This window comes from Chiloscyllium plagiosum, unplaced genomic scaffold (assembly GCF_037043375.1).
Source record: "Chiloscyllium plagiosum isolate Xiang-an unplaced genomic scaffold, Cpla_swu_hap1 HiC_scaffold_2, whole genome shotgun sequence".
Classification (NCBI taxonomy): Eukaryota; Metazoa; Chordata; class Chondrichthyes; order Orectolobiformes; family Hemiscylliidae; genus Chiloscyllium; species Chiloscyllium plagiosum.
Genome location: NW_028270140.1, coordinates 148,133,825 through 148,153,495, shown reverse-complemented (window position 1 = coordinate 148,153,495; position 19,671 = coordinate 148,133,825). Strand labels below are relative to the sequence as shown.

Below are 19,671 nucleotides of genomic sequence, written 5' to 3'. Positions count from 1 at the left end.
GGTGTTGTGACTTAGTCAGCATTTATTTCCCATCTCAGAGGGCAGTTCAGAATAAACCACATTGCTGTGGGACTGGAGTCACATGTAGGCCAAACCAGGTAAAGATGGCAGTTTCCGTCCCTAAAGGCCATTAGTGAACCAGATGGGTTTTTCTGACAATCGACAATGGATTCATGGTCATCATTAGACTCTTAAATTCCAGATTTACACTGAATTCTAATCCCAGAGTCTTTTCTGAATTCAAATTACACCATCTGCCATGGTGGGATTTGAATCCAGGACCCCAGACATTACCTGGGTCTCTGAAGGGCTTTTGCCCAAAACATCGATTTCTCTGCTCCTCGGATGCTGCCTGACCTGCTGTGCTTTCCCAACACCACTCTAACCTTGACTCTAAACTCCAGCATCTGCAGTACCCACTTCTGCCTACTTGATTTTAGCCTCTCTGGATTAACAGTCCTATGATCATACCACTGAACTGTAAAAAAAAGCAAGGATAATGCGAGAAAGAAGCTTTTTCATTTAGTGAGTAGTGAGGGCCTGGAATGCTCTGCCTGGAAACATGGTAGAGGCAGTTCAACTGAGGCCTTCAAGAGGGCACTGGATGGTTACTCAATGCACTGGGTTACAGGGAAAAGGCAGGACCGTGGCACCAAGCCATGATGCTTGTTTGGAGAGCTGGTGTAGGCATGATGGGCAGAATGTCCACTTTCTCTACCTGAAGAGCTCCTGCAGAGATGTCCTGGAGCTGAGATGACTGACCTCCAAAACCATAAACCATCTTCCAATGTGCCAGGTATGCTTCTAACTAGGGCAATTGTGTGGAGACATTAGGCAGTGAATAAGACACTGGATAGACAATTAGATAAACAACAGCAGAGATGGGAATGTAACCTAGGATTATCCGAACTGCACCACAGGGAACCTCCAATCCTCAAACCCTGCTGACACATACTATGAGGCTGAGATAAAACAGCTCAACTCCTGTTTGGAATTCTTCCCGTCCTTTGTGGGACTGAGGGTCTTTCAGTAACTGTCTGTCCCAGAGATGTTGGTGTTACTGACGAGATAACCAGGCATCACCCACTTGGGGTCAGCCACGGCAGATGGCAAAATTTGTATTCAATAAAGGTCTGGAATTAAATGATGACCATGAATCCACTCTGGATTGCTAGAAAAATCCATCTGGTTCACTAATGTCCTTTGGGAAAGGAAATCTGCTATCCTTACCTGGTCTGATCTCTGTGTGATTCCAGATCCACAGCAATATAATTGCCCTCTGAAATAGCCACTCAGTTGCTACAAAGTTTCAAGAAACTGGACAGACCATTGGGCATTGACCTAGATACTGGAAAAGATAATGGCAGAAACAGCTCTGTCAACCCTACAGAGTCTTCCTCACTAACACATCTGGGCCCTAGTGCCAAAATTGGGAGGGCTGTCTCACAGACTAGTCAAGCAACAGCCTGACATAGTCATACTCATGGTATCATACCTCACAGACACTATTCCAGACACACCATCACCATCCTTGTATCTGTCCTGTCCCAGCAGCAGGGGAAACCCAGCAAAGGTGGCATCAAAGTGGGACACAGTCAGGAAGCAATTGCTCTGGGAGTCCTCAACATTGACTCTGGACACCATTGAGTCTCAAGGGAAAGGAAACCTCCTATTGATTACCACATACCGTCCTCCCTCAGCTGATGAATCGGTACTCTTCCATGTTGAACAACACTTGGAGGAAGCACTGAGGATGGCAATGGTACAAAATTTGGGGGACTACAATGTCCACCACCAAGAGCAGCTCAGCACAGCACTACTGATCGAGCTGGTCAGGTCCTAAAGGACATAGCTGCTAGACTGGGCCTGTGGAAGGTGGTGTGGGAATCAACAAGAGACAAAAACATATTTGACCTCATCCTTAGCAATCTGCCATCTGCAGATGCACTTGTCCATGACAGTATCGGTAAGAGTGACCACTGGATAGTCCTTGTGGACAGAGGTCCCACTTTCACATTGAGAACAACCTCCATTGTGTTGTGTGGCACTATCACCGTGCTAAATGGGTCAAGCTTCAAACTGATCTAGCAACACAAGACTGGGCATTCATGAGGTGCTGTGGGCTATCTACAGCAGCAGAACTGTACTCCAGCACAATCTGTAATCTCATGCTCAGCATATTTCCCACTCAACCATTACCATCAAGCCAGGGGATCAACCCTGGTTCAATGGAGAGTGCAGGAGGGCATGCCAGAAGCAGCAGTAGGCATACCTGAAGATGCGGTGCCAACCTGGTGAAGCCACCAAACAGGACTACTTGTGTGCCAAACGGCGTAAATAGTAAGTGATAGACAGAGCTAAGCGATCCCACAACCAATGGATCAGATCTAATCTCTGCAGTCCTGCCACATCCATTTGTGAATGGTGGTGGACAATAAGTAACTCACTGGAGGAGCAGGCTCCTCAAATATCCCCATCCTCAATGATGAAACAGCCCAACACATTAGTGCAAAAAATAAGGCTGAAGCATTTGCAGCAATCTTCAGCCAGAAGTGCTGAGTGGATGATCCACCTTGGCCTCCTCCAGTGGTCCACAGCATCACAGATACAACTCTTCAGCCAACTCAATTCACACCACGTGATATCAAGAAACGTTTGGAGGCACAGGATACTACAATGGCCTGACAACATTCCGCCATAGTGCTTAAGACTTGTGCTCCAGAACTTGCTGCTCCCTAGCCAAGCTGTTCCAGTACAGTTAAAACTCTGGCAACAATGTGGAAAATTGCCCAGGTATGTCTTGTATGTGAAACAGCAGGACACACCCAACACAACCAATTAACCACCCTATAAATCTACTCTCAATCATCAGTAAAGTGATGGAAGGTGTCATCAACAGCGCTGTCAAGCAGCACCTGCTCAGCAATAACCTGCTCAGCGACGCCCAGTTTGTGTTCCACCACAGCCATCCAGCTCCTGATCTCATTACAGCCTTGGTTCAAACATGGACAAAAGAGCTGAATTCCAGAGGGGAGGGGAGAGTGACAGTCCTTGACATCAAGGCCACATTTGACCAAGTGTGGCATCAAGGAACCCGAACAAAACTGAATCAATGAGGAAAACTCTCCACAGATTGAAGTCATACCTGGCACATAGGAAGATGGCTGTAGTTATTGGAGATCATTCATCTCAGACCCAGGACATGTCTGCAGAAGTTCCTCAGGATAGTGTCCTAGGCCAAACCATCTTCAGCTGTTTCAGCAATGACCTTCCCTCCACCATAAGGTCAGAAATGGGGATGTTTGCCAATGATTGCACAATGTTCAAGAACATCTACAACTCCTCAGATACTGAAGCAGTCCATGGTGAAATGCATCAAGTCTTGGACAGTATCCAGGCTTGAGCTGACAAGTGGCAAGTAACATTTGTGCTACACAAATGCCAGGCAATGACCAACACCAGTAAGAGACCATCTAACCACTTGATACTCAACAGTGTTACCATCGGTGAATCCTACTATCCTGGATGCTATCATTGATCAGAAACTCAACTGGACTCACCACATCAACACAATGGCTACAAGAGAAGGTCAGAGGCTAGGAATACTGCAGTGAGTAATTCACCTCCTGAGTCAAAATCCTGGAATTCCCTTCCTAAAGGCATTGTGGGTCTACTTTCAGCACATGGACTGCAGCGGTTCAAGAAGGAGCCCACCACCTCCTCCTTAACTAATGGTGGTCAATAAGTGCTGACCCAGCCAGTGACGCCCAGGTCCGGCAAGTGAATAAAAAAAAGTGAGCTGCTTTCTCAAACTACTGAGGAGCTGTATCCAGAAGGTTCTTCCACAGGGTTGTTGGGAAATGAGTTCTAGGGCTTTGATCCAGCAATGAATACAGAAAGGTTGGTTATGGCTCCAAGCTGGGATACTATTGTGAAATTTGGGAATTTCCTGCCTTGTGAGAGCAGGATTCAGAACATTTGGATGTTGTCAGTAACTACTGTGTGCAAATCAACTTCAGATGATGGGTAAGCCGCTCCAGAACAAAGCTCACTGAGGAAAACTGAAGAGGGTCCCAGGTTTGAGACACAGTCAGGGTGAAACAGTTTGTTAATGTGAACAGTCAATGGAAACCTGAATGCCCGCCGGCAGAATGAGACTCTGCTGAAGACTGACAAACATTGCAATGTTTTCAAACACTGCATTGTGGTGATTCATGTTACAGTGGGTCACTGCGACACTGCTGAAAACATGGTGGAATAAGGGCTTCGGTAACTAACTGTAACACATCTGATGGAGGATGGAGCAATAATTGTTTGCATTGTACAGGAACGTTTAACAAGTTGATGAGAGATCGCAGCCAGCTTTCCAAAGCTGCACATATTCTTCCAATTCTCCCTATACAACAATCAGGAAAAGGAGCTGGGGTTATTTTGCACTCTTCGTGATCTCAAAGCACTTTACAGCTAATGAACACTTTCTGGAGTGTCGCTGCTGTTGTAAAACAACAAACCAGATTGTATGAAAACCCCACCCTTTCTGGTCTCTGTGATGTTGGTTGAGGGGGGAGTGTTGGTTGACACACCATGAAGGACTCACCCACTCTTCTTCCAAGTCAGACCGTGGGATCTTTTGTGTGGCAGACTGGGCTTCATTTTAACACCTGATTTATTAGAGGGCACCTCTGATAGTGCAGCACTCCTGTGTCTGTCTGGATTTTGTGCTCGATTCTCTAGAGAGGTGACTTGAATTCACAACCTCCTGATCCTGAGGTGAATATGCCACACACTGAGTCAGAGCTAGCTCTGCGAGAAAAGCCATTGGAAATACACACAGGACACAGAGCGCGAGGTGGCTGACTTGACCAAAACTTTCCATTCAAACACCCACATCCATATTGCCACCGCCGATAACCCCCAACCCCTCCCATACACACACTGAGATACACACACACGCACACGCACCAATACAGACACACACAACCAATACATAGGCATAGGCACACACACACTCAGAAACACACATACACACCAATACATAGACACATACATGCTCAGAAACACACATACACACCAATACACAGACACATACATGCTCAGAAACACATACACACACTCAGAAACACACATACACACCAATACACAGACACATACACGTTCAGAAACACATACACCCGCTCAGAAAAAAACACACACACATCAATTCACAGACACATACACATGCTCAGGCACACACAAAAAGACAGACACACACGTTTACATTTACACATTCTCACATGTGTGCATCACCCTCAGTTTATGCCATGATCCACATTCCCTCACTCTCTCCCACACACTCGCCCTGAGCTGGTAGCCAAAGGCCAAGCAGAGGAAAGACTAGCTTCTCCCTTACCCGCTTCTCTCTGGGGAGGGTCTCTGGGAGGAAGAGGAAGATGAAGACCAGGTCTGACACCGCAAATACCAAGGCAAGCTGTGCTGTCTGCAAAAAGAAACTGCCATCCTTTCCAGTGCTTGACGCAAAGTATGCTCCAATCATAGGCCCAATCGTGAAACCGAGTGAAAACGCGACACCAATCATTGCCTGCAGAATGGGAGAGAAGGGCAGAAACAGTAACTACCAGGGATTAGGCCAGACAATTCATTGTGCAGCCAATGTGTAGCTCGGTAATGGCATTCAGGCCTCTGAGTGCGAGTGTTATAAGTTCGATTCCACTCTGCAGTGTGAAATCAAGATTTGACAGTTCACAACAGGACTAAGGGAGTGCTATACTGTCAGATGTTCTGTCAGTGAAAATTTAAACAGAGGCCCCAATTCTTCTCACAGATGGAAGACAAAGATCCTGATTCAGATCACCTTGAGGGGTTGAATGGTCTATTTTGTTATTTTCTTACATCATTTCCAGACCCCTGGAAAAATTAGTCAATCAACATCACATTAGCAAATCTGTGGTTTGGATCAAAATCCTGGAATTCCCTAAGGGCATTGTGGGTCTACCTACAGCACACGGACTGCCCCTATTCAAGGAGACACCTCACCACCACCTTCTCAAGGAGCAACTAAGGACGGGCAATAAATGATGGCCCAGCCAGTGAAGTTTATCATCACACATTCCTCAGGACTGAAATCAAAAAAACAATTTTAGCAAGGAAACAACAATTTATACAGCATGAGGAGAGGATATGGATGAATTTAATCAGTTGTCAGATTGTCAATGAATGTTGCATCACCATGCCAACCAATCAACACCCTTATCTCTTACTGTATAAATAGCTCATACATTTCAGAATTTGGTTTTCTTGCATTCTATTCCTGAAGAGTACCAACTTTATGCCTCTTTTTAACAATCCACATGTTGAAACTTATTTCTAAATTAGCTCTTACCATGCCCTTGCTGCGGGCCCGTGGAGATGGGAGATCTGCAATGATGGCGGTTGACAGGCTGACATTCCCTTTACTAATCCCTCCAACAATTCTAGACAGGAGGAAAATCCCAAAGTTCTGGGAGAGAGCCCACAGAGCGTAGGAAGCAATCAGCCCGGCCTGGCAAGTGGGAAACACAAAAGCAGAACCGTTAGAGAAAAGAAATTCCCAATTTTTTTTGTTGGCCACTCGGTAACCTCTGCCTCTGTGCAAACACATGGGGAAAACACACCAACTTCAGCCACCCCCACAGGTCACCCATTTGGTACAATCCTCCAGCCCTTCATCATTACTGGGTCAACACTAAGTTAGGGGATTATTGGAGGTGAATCGTCCATGTGAGGAACTCTTTTACCATGTGAGGTGAGTTTGGACGGCATGGTGGCTCAGTGGTTAGCACTGCTGCCTCACAGCAACAGGGACCTGGGTTTGATTCCAGACTTGGGCAACTGTCTGGGTGGAGTTTGCACATTCTCCCAGTGTCTGCAGAGGTTTCCTCCGGGTGCTCCGGTTTCTTCCGACAGTCCATAAATGTGCAGCTTAGGTGAATTGGCTAACCTAAAGTGCCTATCATATTCAGTGATGTGCAGGTGAAGTGCATTAGTCAGTGGTAAATGTAGAGTAATAGGGTAGGAGAACGGGTCTGGGTGGGTTACTCTTCAGAAGGTCGGTGAGGACTTGCTGGGCTGAAGGACCTATTCCCACACTGTAGGGATTCTATTCTTTCAAACAGCCAGATGGGCTGAATGGCTTCTTTCAATGCTGTAAAACCTGAGCCTAAGCTCCTGTGATTCAGTAGAACCGTAGTGGTGCCAAGGACACTGCTGTACCAATCTCTTTCTTACGGTAACCATGGGCAGGAAACAAATGTCAGTCTCTCCAGAATCAAAAGTAAAATAAAAGTGGGTAGCAACCCCATAAAAGACATTAAGTGAACTAATCTAGAGTAAAGGTAACCTTAAACATTCATTCCCTCCAGCACTGACCCTCAGCAGCAGTCTATGCCACTTGGAAAATGCACCAAGTCTCCTTAGACAGCACTTTCTAAACTATTGAACACGACCATCTAGAAGGGCAAGGGCAGCAGGTACATGAGAACACCACCACCTGCAAGTTCCCCTCCAAGCCACTCACCATCCTGACTTGGAAATATGTTGCTTCAGTATCATTGGGTCAAAATCCTGGGAATTCCCTCCCTCATGGCATAGCGGGTCAACCCACAGCAGGTGGACTGCAGAGGTTCAAGATGGCAGCTCACCCCCACTTTCCCAAAGGGCAATTAGGAATGCTGGCCCATCCAATGATGCCAAGATCCCACGAATGAATAAAAATAAAGCACTTTACAATCAATGGTGTTAAACTGGGGAAAGGTGACCTCCCTTTCTGTCTCCTGATACGATGGCAAGGGGCTCTGGTCTGGATATATCAAAGTGACAAGTAGGAAAATATAAAAACATTCTTTGGAGTGAACCTTGATTCCATGATAGCAATCTCACCTCTGAACCAGAAAGGTAGGGGTTCACATCTGGGGAGGTGGTGACATAGTGGCAATGCCACTGGAGTAGTAACCCAGAGACCCAGCCTAACATTCTCAGGACATGGGATCGAAACCCAGCCAGGCAGCTGAGGAAATCTGGAATTCAATGAACAAAGCTGACCTAATGTGACCAGGTATTGTCAACTGCTGTGCAAATCTGGTTCACTAATGTTCTTCAGGAAAGGAAATCTGCCTTCCTTACCCGGTCTGGCCTACATGTGACTCCAGGCCCACTGTCATGTGGTTGACTCTGAAATGGTCTCGAGAACCAATCGGACAACTAGGGATGGGCAACAATTGCCACCCTTGCCATTGCCACATTTCACACAGGAAATCAATAGAACATCTCGTTCCAAACAGTTCCACTGAATGGAGGTGAGAGTTCCACACTCTGAACACTAAGCTGATACTCAGAGGGTGTTCTTGTCTAATGAGCTGCCCCAGCCTCCCATATCACAACAGCCCAGATCAGCAGGAGACCAGAGTTCCAGTCTATAAGCACCAAGTTCTTCTCCAGCAGGGCGCTCGATTCCGATGTCACAGACTCTACCTACCGTGGTCAGCATCATCAACGGTCGTCGGCCAAAATGATCAGAGGCAGCACCAGTCACAGGGGACACAAGGAACTGCAGCACAGAGAACATGGATCCAATGAGCCCTGGATCGATACAGACAGAAAGGGAAAGCAATGAGCAGTGAGTCAACCTGAAGAAGGGCTTATGCCCGAAACGTCGATTCTGCTGCTCCTTGGATGCTGCCTGACCTGCTGTACTTTTCCAGCAACATATTTTTCAACCTGCTTTAATGCCAACAATCCTATATCAAAGCCTCAAACATATTTCAGGTCAAGTGAATATCCATTTAGTAAATTACTCCCTGCAGGATTGTGATATACAACTGTTACAGCTGAATACACACTGTGAAGTACACGCATTATGCTACACTACATTCATGTTTACAATGCAATAACTCATTAAACAACATTGCTTCCTTTAACCGAGTAAAATATTCTCACCCCCAAAGAGGACGCTGTTATATTTTCTTACACTGGGAACCCCGATCATATCAGCAAACCAGGCCACAGAATGCTGCAAGGATTGATAAATACCATCCTGTTGATAAAAGGCACAGAGAGTCAGAGTAGAACGAGGAATAATCTGTTCAAAATCTTAAGTCAGCATTGCACTTTGTGTTAAAAAAGTTGCAAGACATACTTTTGTCCCTTGTTTTTGAAGGCTTGTTCCCTTTGCTCACATTAGTAATGGAAACTGCCCACGTAAACATGTCACATTGTAGTTACACCTTCCACTCAGTGGTGGCGCTGAAAACCTCAGTCTTGCATCTCCATTATTTTCCATTTAATGATGAATAGTAAAAAACCTAAGCATTAATTTAAAAATAAAAAAAATGCCTTATGAATGATGACTGAATTATGCTTGGGTGCTCCTGTCTGTTTGAGCTCAGCCCCTCTATACAAGTTGGAAAATGAATTTGATCTTAAAGCACGTTGTGCAACTCCACAGGAGTTTGCTGAGTAATACATACCATTAGCAGTAACAATGTCTTCTAAGCTGAGACACTGGCTTGGCAAGGTTATCCACAGATGAAGGAAGAATGTGCATTTATGTGTCGCCTTTCATAACTTCAGCACATCCCACAGTGCTTTAGGGCTGAAAGTTTGGACACCATTGTAACATGGTAGTCAATGCATGCACAACAAGATCCCACAATCAGTGATGTGATAATGACCAGATCAGTGATGTTCGTAAAGGTTGAATATCAACCAGGACAACAGGGCTAGTTCTCCTGTTCTCCACTGAACACTACAAAGGAATCCTTGCCTCAAGAGTGCTCCCCCTCCACCAGATTGTCAGCACAGATTGTGTGCCTTGTAGGGGGTACATGTATACCCCCAAATTTACACCCAGAATTAAAGAGTTAAATTATGGTTTTGCATCAACTTGGGTCATATTCCCCAAACATTTGAAGCGTGAGGGGTGATCTAAATTCAGTCTTCAAAATGTTAAAATGACTGATTATGTATTTTGTGACAAAGTATTTCACGAGGTGACAGGATTTTGGAATGAGGAGGACTTTTGAGTTAGATGGAGGTCAGGAATTTTTTTCACAAAGAAACTCAAACATTCTGACTATGGGGTGGGGGGAGTCAATTGAAACTTCCAATGTGGAATTAATAGATTTGTGCGAGATAAGGATTTTTTTTATTCATTCATGGGATGAGGATGTTGCTGGCTAGGCCAGCATTTATTGTACAGAGAGCAGTTTAACAGTCAACCACATTGCTGTGAGTCTGGAGTCATGAGTAGGCCAGACCAGGTAAGGTCAGCAGATTTCCTCCCCTAAAGGACATTAGTGAACCAGATGGGTTTTTCCAACAATCATGGTTAATCATTAAACTCTCAATTCCAGACTTTCTTTAAGTGAATTCAAATTTCACCATCTGCTATGACGGGATTCAAACCTGGGACCCCAGGGCATTATCCATGTCTCTGGATTAATAGTCCAGCTATAATACCAATAGGCCATTGCCTCCCCTTCAGTTGATCCAGATCAAATGTGTAAATCTTGTCTCGGTGTACAGATCACCCTTAATAGAAAGAAATGGGACAGAAAAGGCTTGTGGGGCTGAATATCCTCAATAACCTGGAAAAGAAGCCTCCTCAGTAACTGCCTTGCTGTATCTGTACTGCTGAACTGCAAGTGGGTGTCTGAAATAAGATACATTCCCCAACATTGCCATCCCCCCATCTGATCAACATCACACTCGCAAACAAATAGCAGACATGGTGCGAGTACCAGGAAGTCTCAGCTCAGCTCTTTCACAAAGGTCATCGTACAAAACAGAGGAACGCAGAGTAGCTGTGGAGCTGCTGTACACCTCCCAGCTTTTCCTTGGCAAGAAACACAGTTTACTCATCTCTCTCCCCAGAGTCTGTCCCCACCCCCAGCTGGTCATGAATATGACTCAGCTGCTTTCTGGCAAGATTTCCATAACACTCCCAGGCTTTCATATGAGGTCAAAGCAGCCAGCAGGAGAGGGGAGTGGAATCTCAGAAGAAAATCTCAAACATGAAGGCCTCAAAACTCTTAGAGACTGCACAGACATTGGCAGGGCTATATGTAATATTTTGTGAATTCAGGATAGGCCAAAGGACTTCAATTAGGTTTTAAAGGCAAGCTGTGCTATCTCGATTCCTTAACTGACTGAACTCTTTCTGAAGGTTATGGGATAAAAGCCAATTTTGGCTTGACTCCATCACCCACTGAGGGAATGCTGCACATTTGGAGGATTTGTTTATAGACGAGAAGTTAATTTGAGTCTAAGGTGGTCGAAAATGCTATTTTACAATGGTGATTTCAAAGATAGATTAGTGTTTGTCCCTGAGGCCCTGTTCATTATTAATCACTCAATTATTAAAGCAGTCTGCCCTGGTTTGTATCATTTTTGTGGAATCTAGCTCTGAACAAATAGTCTGTCTTACTTCCTACATTGCAAAAGGGACTACATTTCAAAACAAAAACTCATCCAGCTGTAACAAGAAAGAAAAACACCACAGGAAAGATACTCCATGCGTGGTTAACTAAAATAAATTGAAGAAAAAGTCACATAATTGTGCAAAAATTGGTGGCAGAAGAGTGACAGACAGTAAAGAATGACTAAAAGATTAAAAGGAGAAAAAAATTAGAGTACAAGAGAAAGCTAACTAAAAACATTAAACAGATAGTTAGAGTTTCTAAAGATAATTAAAAAGAATTAACAAACATTCTATAGAAAGTGAATCTGTAGAATTAATAATGGAAAATAGCAAGATGGCAAATGAATTGAACAAATAGTTTGCATAAGTTGTCACCATGGAGGATGCAAGAAATCGCCAGGAAATAGCAAGGAGGAAGAAACTCAAGAAAATTACAAACACCAGGGCAGTGGTACTGAGGGAGTTGTTCGAGCTTTGGGCTGACATGTGTCTGGGTCCTGATGAATTTCAACAATGGCTACTGAGATAGCTGATGCATTGATTTTAATTTTAGATTTGCAAATGGTCCCATTAGCTTGCAAAATAGTGAATGTAACCCTTTTGTTCAAATAGAGAGGATCACAAATAGCAGGAAACTACAGATAGTTAGCATAACATCTGTCCTAAAGAAAGTAGAAGTCAATATTAAATATGTTGTAGTAGGACACTTAGGTAATCAGGCAGAGTTGACATGGTTCTGTAAAAGGGAAATTATGTTTAACCAAGTTATCAGTGTTATTTGAACAAGTGAAAAGGGTTGTGGATAAAGGGAAACCAGTGGATTTATTATACTTAGATTTCCTGAAGGTGCCACTGTTGCAGAAAAACAATTGGTGTAGGAGATAAAATATTGGTGTGGATAGAAGATTGGCTGGCTAATAGGAAGTAGAGAGTAGGAATAAATAGATAATTTTCTTGTTGGCAAGGAGTATTGAATGATGTGCCACAGGGACAGTGCTGAAGCCTCATCTATTTACAGTTTTGTGGGAGAAGCCACAAAAAAGGAGTCATTGTTTAAAAATGAGGTAACTCAGAGGTGAGGAGAAATTCTTCTCAGAGAATCCTTTGAATTTGGAACTCATTCTCAAAAGGTGGGAGAAACAGTTTCTTTGAATGTTTTTAATGTAGAAGATTTTTGATAAGCAAGGAGGTTAAAGGTTATTGGGGGTGGACCAGAACGTGGAGTAATTTGATGAGATGTGATCTTATTGAACGGAGGATTAGAATCGTGGGGCTGAGTGACCTACTCCTGCTCCAAAGTTATGTGTTTGTAAAGTTGAGAGTCAACTCCATGTAGGCCAGACCAAGTAAGGGTGGCAGATTTCCTTCCCTCAATTAATGAATAAGAAAGGAATTCAACAATTATTATCAATTGTAATAATGGTCACTGTTACTTGCAATGTAATAATAATTGATGGAATTCAAATGATAAGATTTGAACTCAGGTCTCCAGACTATGAACCTGGGTCTCTGGATTACTAGGAGAAAGTGAGGATTGCAGATGCTGGAGATCAAAGCTGAAAATGTGTTGCTGGAAAAGCGCAGCAGGTCAGGCAGCATCCAAGGAGCAGGAGAATCGACGTTTCGGGCATGAGCCCTTCTTCAGGAATGAGGAAAGTGTGCCAAGCAGGCTAAGATAAAAGGTCGGGAGGAGGGACTTGGGGGAGGGGCGTTGGAAATACGATACGTGGAAGGAGGTCAAGGTGAGGGTGATAGGCCGGAGTCGGGGTGGGGGCGGAGAGGTCAGGAAGAAGATTGCAGGTTAGGAAGGTGGTGCTGAGTTCGAGGGATTTGACTGAGACAAGGTGGGGGGAGGGGAAATGAGGAAACTGGAGAAATCTGAGTTCATCCCTTGTGGTTGAAGGGTTCCTAGGCGGAAGATGAGGCCCTCTTCCTCCAGCCGTCGTGTTGCTATGGTCTGGCGATGGAGGAGTCCAAGGACCTGCATGTCCTTAGTGGAGTGGGAGGGGGAGTTGAAATGTTGAGCCACGGGGTGATTGGGTTGGTTGGTCCGGGTATCCCAGAGGTGTTCTCTGAAACATTCCACAAGTAGGCGGCCTGTCTCCCCAATATAGAGGAGGCCACATCGGGTGCAGCGGATGCAGTAAATGATGTGTGTGGAGGTGCAGGTGAATTTGTGGCGGATATGGAAGGATCCCTTGGGGCCTTGGAGGGAAGTAAGGGGGGAGGTGTGGGCGCAGGTTTTGCATTTCTTGCGGTTGCAGGGGAAGGTGCCGGGAGTGGAGGTTGGGTTGTTGGGGGGGTGTGGACCTGACGAGGGAGTCACGGAGGGAGTGGTCTTTTCGGAACGCTGATAGGGGAGGGGAGGGAAATATATCCCTGGTGGTGGGGTCCGTTTGGAGGTGACGGAAATGACGGCGGATGATACGATGTATCTCTGGATTACTAGTCCAGTAACAATACCATTAAACCATCATTTCCCCTGATTGCAAGATCTTACTCTGTGCAAATGTGCACCAGCAGGCATCAGTTCTAGCTGACATGTCTCCTCTCCTTCATTGAGAAGTTTTATCTTCTGTTACAATCCTGACACCATTTGGAAGAAATGTTACCCCTCACTGCCCTCAGCAGGCAATCTGTAGCTTTTCACTTTAAAAAAAAGTTATACAATAAAAAAGGGAGTGGGAGATAAGTAGCAGAGCAGAGATAACAAATCCAGAACAAACCTTTGGTCGTTACTCGTTCCTCCTTTCTTTCATAATGAGTCAACAGAGCCTTTATTCGAGGCAGGGTCAGGAATAGTTGCCAGGAAATATTTCTCCATGCAGAGAAATTATCAAAAACAAGAATAACTTGCATTTCTGCAGCGTCTGTCACTTGCAGGCAGACGTCCCAAAAGCTTTTTTATAGTTTAAGGAATGTAACCAAGCAGGATGTGAAAAGAGAGAAAATGACGGGAAGACTTAAAGGCATAGCTCAAGGAGAATGTATTTAAGGAGGTTTTGAAAATGACAGGAAGAGAAGGGCCTGAGGTGTACGGTCTTAGAGCAGAAGACCAATTGAAGTAGGTAGGGGAGTAGGTCAGTTAGCCCCTTGAGCCTGATTATGACCAATCAGCATTCCTCACATCCACTTTCATGCAGTTTCTCTGTAACTCTTGATTTCCTGACTGATCAACGATTGATCTGTCACAGTCTTAAACATACACAAGGACTCAGCCCCCACGCTCTCTGTACCGAGGACTTACAAAGACTCTCCATACTCTGGGAGAAGTATTCCTCCTTATCTCAGTCTTAAACTGACATCCCTTTATTGTAAGATGATGCCCTCTGGTCCTAGACTCTCCCCTGAGGGGAAATACCCTCTCAGCATGTTCCCAGTCAAGCCCCTTAATCCATTTTTTTTAATCCATTCATGGAATGTAGGTTCCTATATGTTTCAATGAGATCACCTCACTCCTCTAAACTGCAGTGAGTCGAGTCCTTGTTTCACCTTTGTCCATAAGACAATCACTTCAAACCAGGGATCATTCTAGTGAACCTTCTCGGAACTGCTGCCACTGAATTGATATCCTTCTTTGAACAAGGGGACCAAAAACCACTCACAGTACTCCAGATGTGGTCTCACCAGCACCTTGTACAGTTGCAGTAAGACTTTACGTCTCCTATACACAAACACCTTGAGATAAGGGCCAGCATTCCATTTACCTTCCTGATTACCTGCGATACTTGTGTGTGTTTGTGCTGGCTTTCCATCTGTGCTCCCCTACCCCCCATCCCATCCCCAGTCTCTCTCTGTTGCAGCTTTCTGCAGTTTTTCTGTACTTTTGTTCTCCCATCCAAATGAACAAGTTATACCTCATCATGTTCCATATGCCATCATTTTGCCCACTTACTTCAACAATCTCGCTTTAAACTGCTTGTATGTTCTCCACCTATCTTTGTGTTATCTACAAATCAGTCTACAGTAAATTGCTCCCATCTTCCAAGTCATTAATATAAATTGTAAACAGTTGTGTTCCATGTAGAACCCAACTGACTACAGATCGCTGAACTGAAAGAACCCCTTATCCCCATTTTGTCCCCATTAGCTAATTCTCTGTCCACACCAATATATAACCTCCAAAACCATGGGCTCTTATTTTATGACTAAAGCCTTTTTTTTTAAATACTTTTTCGAACACCTTCTGCACGCCCAAATACAACACATCTACGGGTTCTCCTCTATCTACTCTGGTTGAGACTTCCTCAAAAATTAACAAATTAATCAGAAAAGATTTCCTTCTCATGAAGTCATACTGACCCAGCTTGATTAGATTAAGATTTTCTGAAAGTTCTGCTATTACTTCCTTAATAATTGGTTTCAATATTTTTCCAACAACAGATATTAGGCTCATCACCTGCTTTTTGCCACCCTCTCTTTTCGAAGAGGGGTATCACATTGGTATTTTTCCAAACATCTGGAACTCCTACAGAATCCAGGGACATTTGGAAAATTACAACCAATGCGTCCACTATCTATGAAGCTACCTCTTTTAGGTAGCTCTTTTAGAATGCAAGCCATTAGGGCCAGAGGACCTATCTGCCTTTAGCTCCATTAGTTTGCCTACCACTACTTTTGTAGTTATGGTGGTATTTAATTCCTCCCCTTATTCTTTCGTATCAAAAGGATATTCAAAGTATCTTCCACCATAAAGACTGATGCAAAATATCTATGTAACGGTTCCTTGTTCCCCAAAACTGTCGTCCAACATTCATTTTCTAAGAGGCCTGTATTCACTTTGACCTCTCTGTCTCTCTCTTTCCCTTTTTATATATTTAAAGAAGCTCTTAATTGAGCAGATGCCAGAGTTGACTGGTGTGAGTCAGCTTGAGGAACAAAGAATCCCAACACAGTGGGGATATTAAGTTTGAGTGTGGGAGAAGGCTCATGTCGGTACAGCATTAACAATGAGGAGGAACCTGATTGAGGTGTCCAAAGTTATAAAGTCATGACTTGCAGGTGCCAGTGTTGGACTGGGATGTACAAAATTAAAGATCACACAACACCAGGTTATAGTCCAGCAGGTTTATTTGGAATCACTAGCTTTCGGAGCACTGCTCCTTCATCAGGAAGCATTTTTAACTTTAAAGTTATAAAGGATAGACAGGAAGATACTTTCCCATTGAGTGGAAGAGTCAAGGATCAGGGCACAAAAGATAAGGAGTAGGAGGTTCAGAAGGGACCTAAGGAATAATATTTTCACTCATCGAGGGCGGTGGATAAGTGGAACTCATTACCAATTTAGATGAGCCTTTAAAATGCCATAGCATTCAAGTCAATGTGCCATATGTTGGGAAATGGAATTCGGATAGATAGACGCTTGGTGGTCAGAATGGACACAATGGGCCAAAGGGTCTATCCTGTGCTGTGGAAAATCTATGACTCTAACAATGACTGTTACTATAAACAAATATACCTCCCCGATTTCTCAAATGCTGCAGGTTCTTCATGCTAAGGATTATGGGTAGGTGAGAAGCCATTGTAACTATCCTGACCGATATATGCTGGTGTTAGTATCCCATTTGTATTCATTTTTTTTCATTTACGAATGCAGTTAGCTAACGATGTAACAATGACCCAGATACAGAGAAACCTCGATTATACGGCATTCAATTATCCGAATATCTGATTATCCAGCAAGATCACAAAGTCCCGATGCTCGGCTAAACCATGTTATCCGGCATTCGATTATCCGGAATTCGATTAACCGAATGAAATACTACCCGCCCGTGTCCTTCAGATAATTGAGGTTCCTCTGTAATCTGACTTCAGTCATGTTGATTAAGGGATAAATATTACCCAGGACACTGGGGAGAATTCACCTTCCTCAAAAGAGTGCCATAGAATTATTTACAGCCATCTGAACAAGTATGTAAGACTTTGTGAAGATTTGTAGCTCAGGTTGAGGTTTTGGATGTAGGTTTGCTCACTGAGCTGGAAGGTTCATTTCCAGATGTTGCGTCACCCTACTAGGTAACATCTTCAGTGGGCCTCAGGCGAAGCAGTGCTGATAATTCCTGCTTTCTGTTTATATGTTTGGGTTTTTTTGGGTTGGTGATGTTATTTCCTGTGGTGAAGTCACTTCCTGTTCCTTTTCTCAGGGGTGGTAGATGGGGCTAACTCAATGTATTTGTTGATAGAGTTCCGGTTAGAACCCAAACATATAAATAGAAAGCAGGAATTATCAGCAGTGCTTCGTCTGAGGCTCACTGAAGATGATATCTAGTAGGGTGACAAAACATCTGGAAATGAACCTTTCAGCTCAGTGAGCAAATCTACATCCAAAAGTATGTGAGACCTTGTTTGAACATCTCATCTGCAAGAAGGCAGCTCTGACAGTGCAGCACTCCCTCATGGTCACACTGGAGAGTTATTTGATGTTTGGGCACAACCTCTAGAGTCAGACTTCAGGTGTCAGTTCAGAGGCCACAGCTGACCTCAGGTTTCTCAATGGTGAACAGAGTAAACTATCAACGAATAGTTTTAGTGAATCTCCTGGATTCTCTGCCTAATCACAGAGGCAGACACGCAGATTATCAAAGCATTTTTTTTTAAATTCACTCACAGAATGCGGGTATCACTTCGGTCACATTAATTGGCCACACGACAGTTAAGAGTCTGTAGGTCTGGATACATATGCAGGTCAAACCCGTTAAGGATGGCAGATGTTTGTTCTGAAAGGGCATTAGTGAAACAGATGGGCTTTTTTAACAACAATGACTGAGTGCTCACTATTAAGCTAGCTTTTAATTCCAGGATTTTTTTTTTAACTGAAATTCACTAATCATAGTGGGATTCGAACATATTTCCCCAGATATTATCCTTGGGTTCTGGGTCACTAGCCACCACCTCACCCCAGGTTCTAAGAAAGATGATGTCCCACTGGGTCCACTGAAAAGTTTCAAGCAGGATGACTTTTGGAGTTGTTATAAATGGACAATACTTCAAGTCTCCAGCAACAATATCTTTACTTCAAAGGTCCCAAATCAAATCATTAGAATCTGACTGTACATGATGAGGGCGGCGCGTTGGGTCAGTGGTTAGCACTGCTGCCTCACAGTGCTAGGGACCCAGGTTTGATTCCAGCCTCGGGTAACAGTCTGTATGTAGTTTGCACATTCTCCCCATGTCTGCATGGGTTTCCTCCAGATGCTCCAGTTTCCTTCCAAAGACCAAAGATGTGCAGGTTAGGTGGATTGGCCATGTTAAATTGCCCCATAGTGTCCAGGGATGTGCAGGCTAAGTGGATTAGCCGTGGGTAATGCAGGGTTACAGGGATAGGGTATGGGAGGTGAGTCTGGTGCAATGCTGTTTGGAAGGTCAGTGTGAACTCGATGGGCCAACTGGCCCGCTTCCATACTGTAAGGATTCTATGATTCAGGCCATCATGTCTATGCCAGCTCTTTGGAAGAACATTTCTATTAAATTGCTCCTTAACCTGTCTCTGGACCAAGGAGAACACACCCAGCTTCTTCATTCCTTCCACAAAACTAAAGTCCCTCAAAGCTGGTCCCATTCAAGTGAGTTTCTTCTGCACCTTTTCCAAAGCTGCAATATTCTTCCTAAAATATAATTCTTGGAATTGAATATAACACTTGAGCTGAGGCCTAGCATAGAATTTTTGCATGATATCCATGCTTTTGTACTCATGGCCTCAAGTTAGAAATACAATTTTAACACGTAATGTCTATGCTGATTATGCTGAATTCTTCCGTACAACTCACAATTTATCTCTTTATTGATAACACATCCTGTAGTCAATGGCAATATACTGCCCACTCACCAGAAACATGCAGATTATACAAATTAAAATGTCAGGAAATTTCTCTTTACCATAAAGTATAGTATACTGAGCTAAATCTCACTTGCACTCACATGATCAGTCTTTCCATAATATTCCAGTATGGAAGGCAGCAGCGGTAAGATGAGAGTAAACCCAAGCAGATCAATGAGAAGCATCAAGAAAACAATAGTGATGATGTGCGAGGACCCATCATGGCTGCTGGCTTCAGTCTTGGCCTCATTACTTTCTTGACCACTGCTGTGCTGCTCTCTTCTCTCCATGGTTTACAACAGTCTGTCTAAAAGGAAGCAAGAAGCACAATTATTTCTTTTCTCTCTCCCCCACTCCTTGCTGTTTCCAATTTCACTTTCCCTCAGGGTCTAAAAGGGAGGAG

At 44.0% G+C, this 19,671-nt stretch overlaps 1 protein-coding gene across 4 annotated transcripts in view; it reads right to left on the bottom strand.

The window, feature by feature from the left end:
- Nucleotides 1–19,671, bottom strand: part of slc75a1 (solute carrier family 75 member 1) — a 56,766-nt gene that overhangs the window by 30,862 nt on the left and 6,233 nt on the right. For 3 of the 4 annotated variants that reach the window (XM_043703801.2, XM_043703811.2, XM_087974484.1), the window contains exons 2-6: nt 19,370–19,575; nt 8,971–9,067; nt 8,510–8,613; nt 6,380–6,538; nt 5,390–5,578 (exon numbers count right to left, since the gene is read on the bottom strand). In XM_043703801.2, the coding sequence (XP_043559736.1) occupies nt 5,390–5,578; nt 6,380–6,538; nt 8,510–8,613; nt 8,971–9,067; nt 19,370–19,558 (738 nt within the window). In that variant the 5' untranslated portion in view covers nt 19,559–19,575. Of the gene's footprint in view, nt 1–5,389; nt 5,579–6,379; nt 6,539–8,509; nt 8,614–8,970; nt 9,068–18,059; nt 18,167–19,369; nt 19,576–19,671 lie in introns of those variants that run through there. The other variant, XM_043703838.2, reaches the window with a different exon arrangement.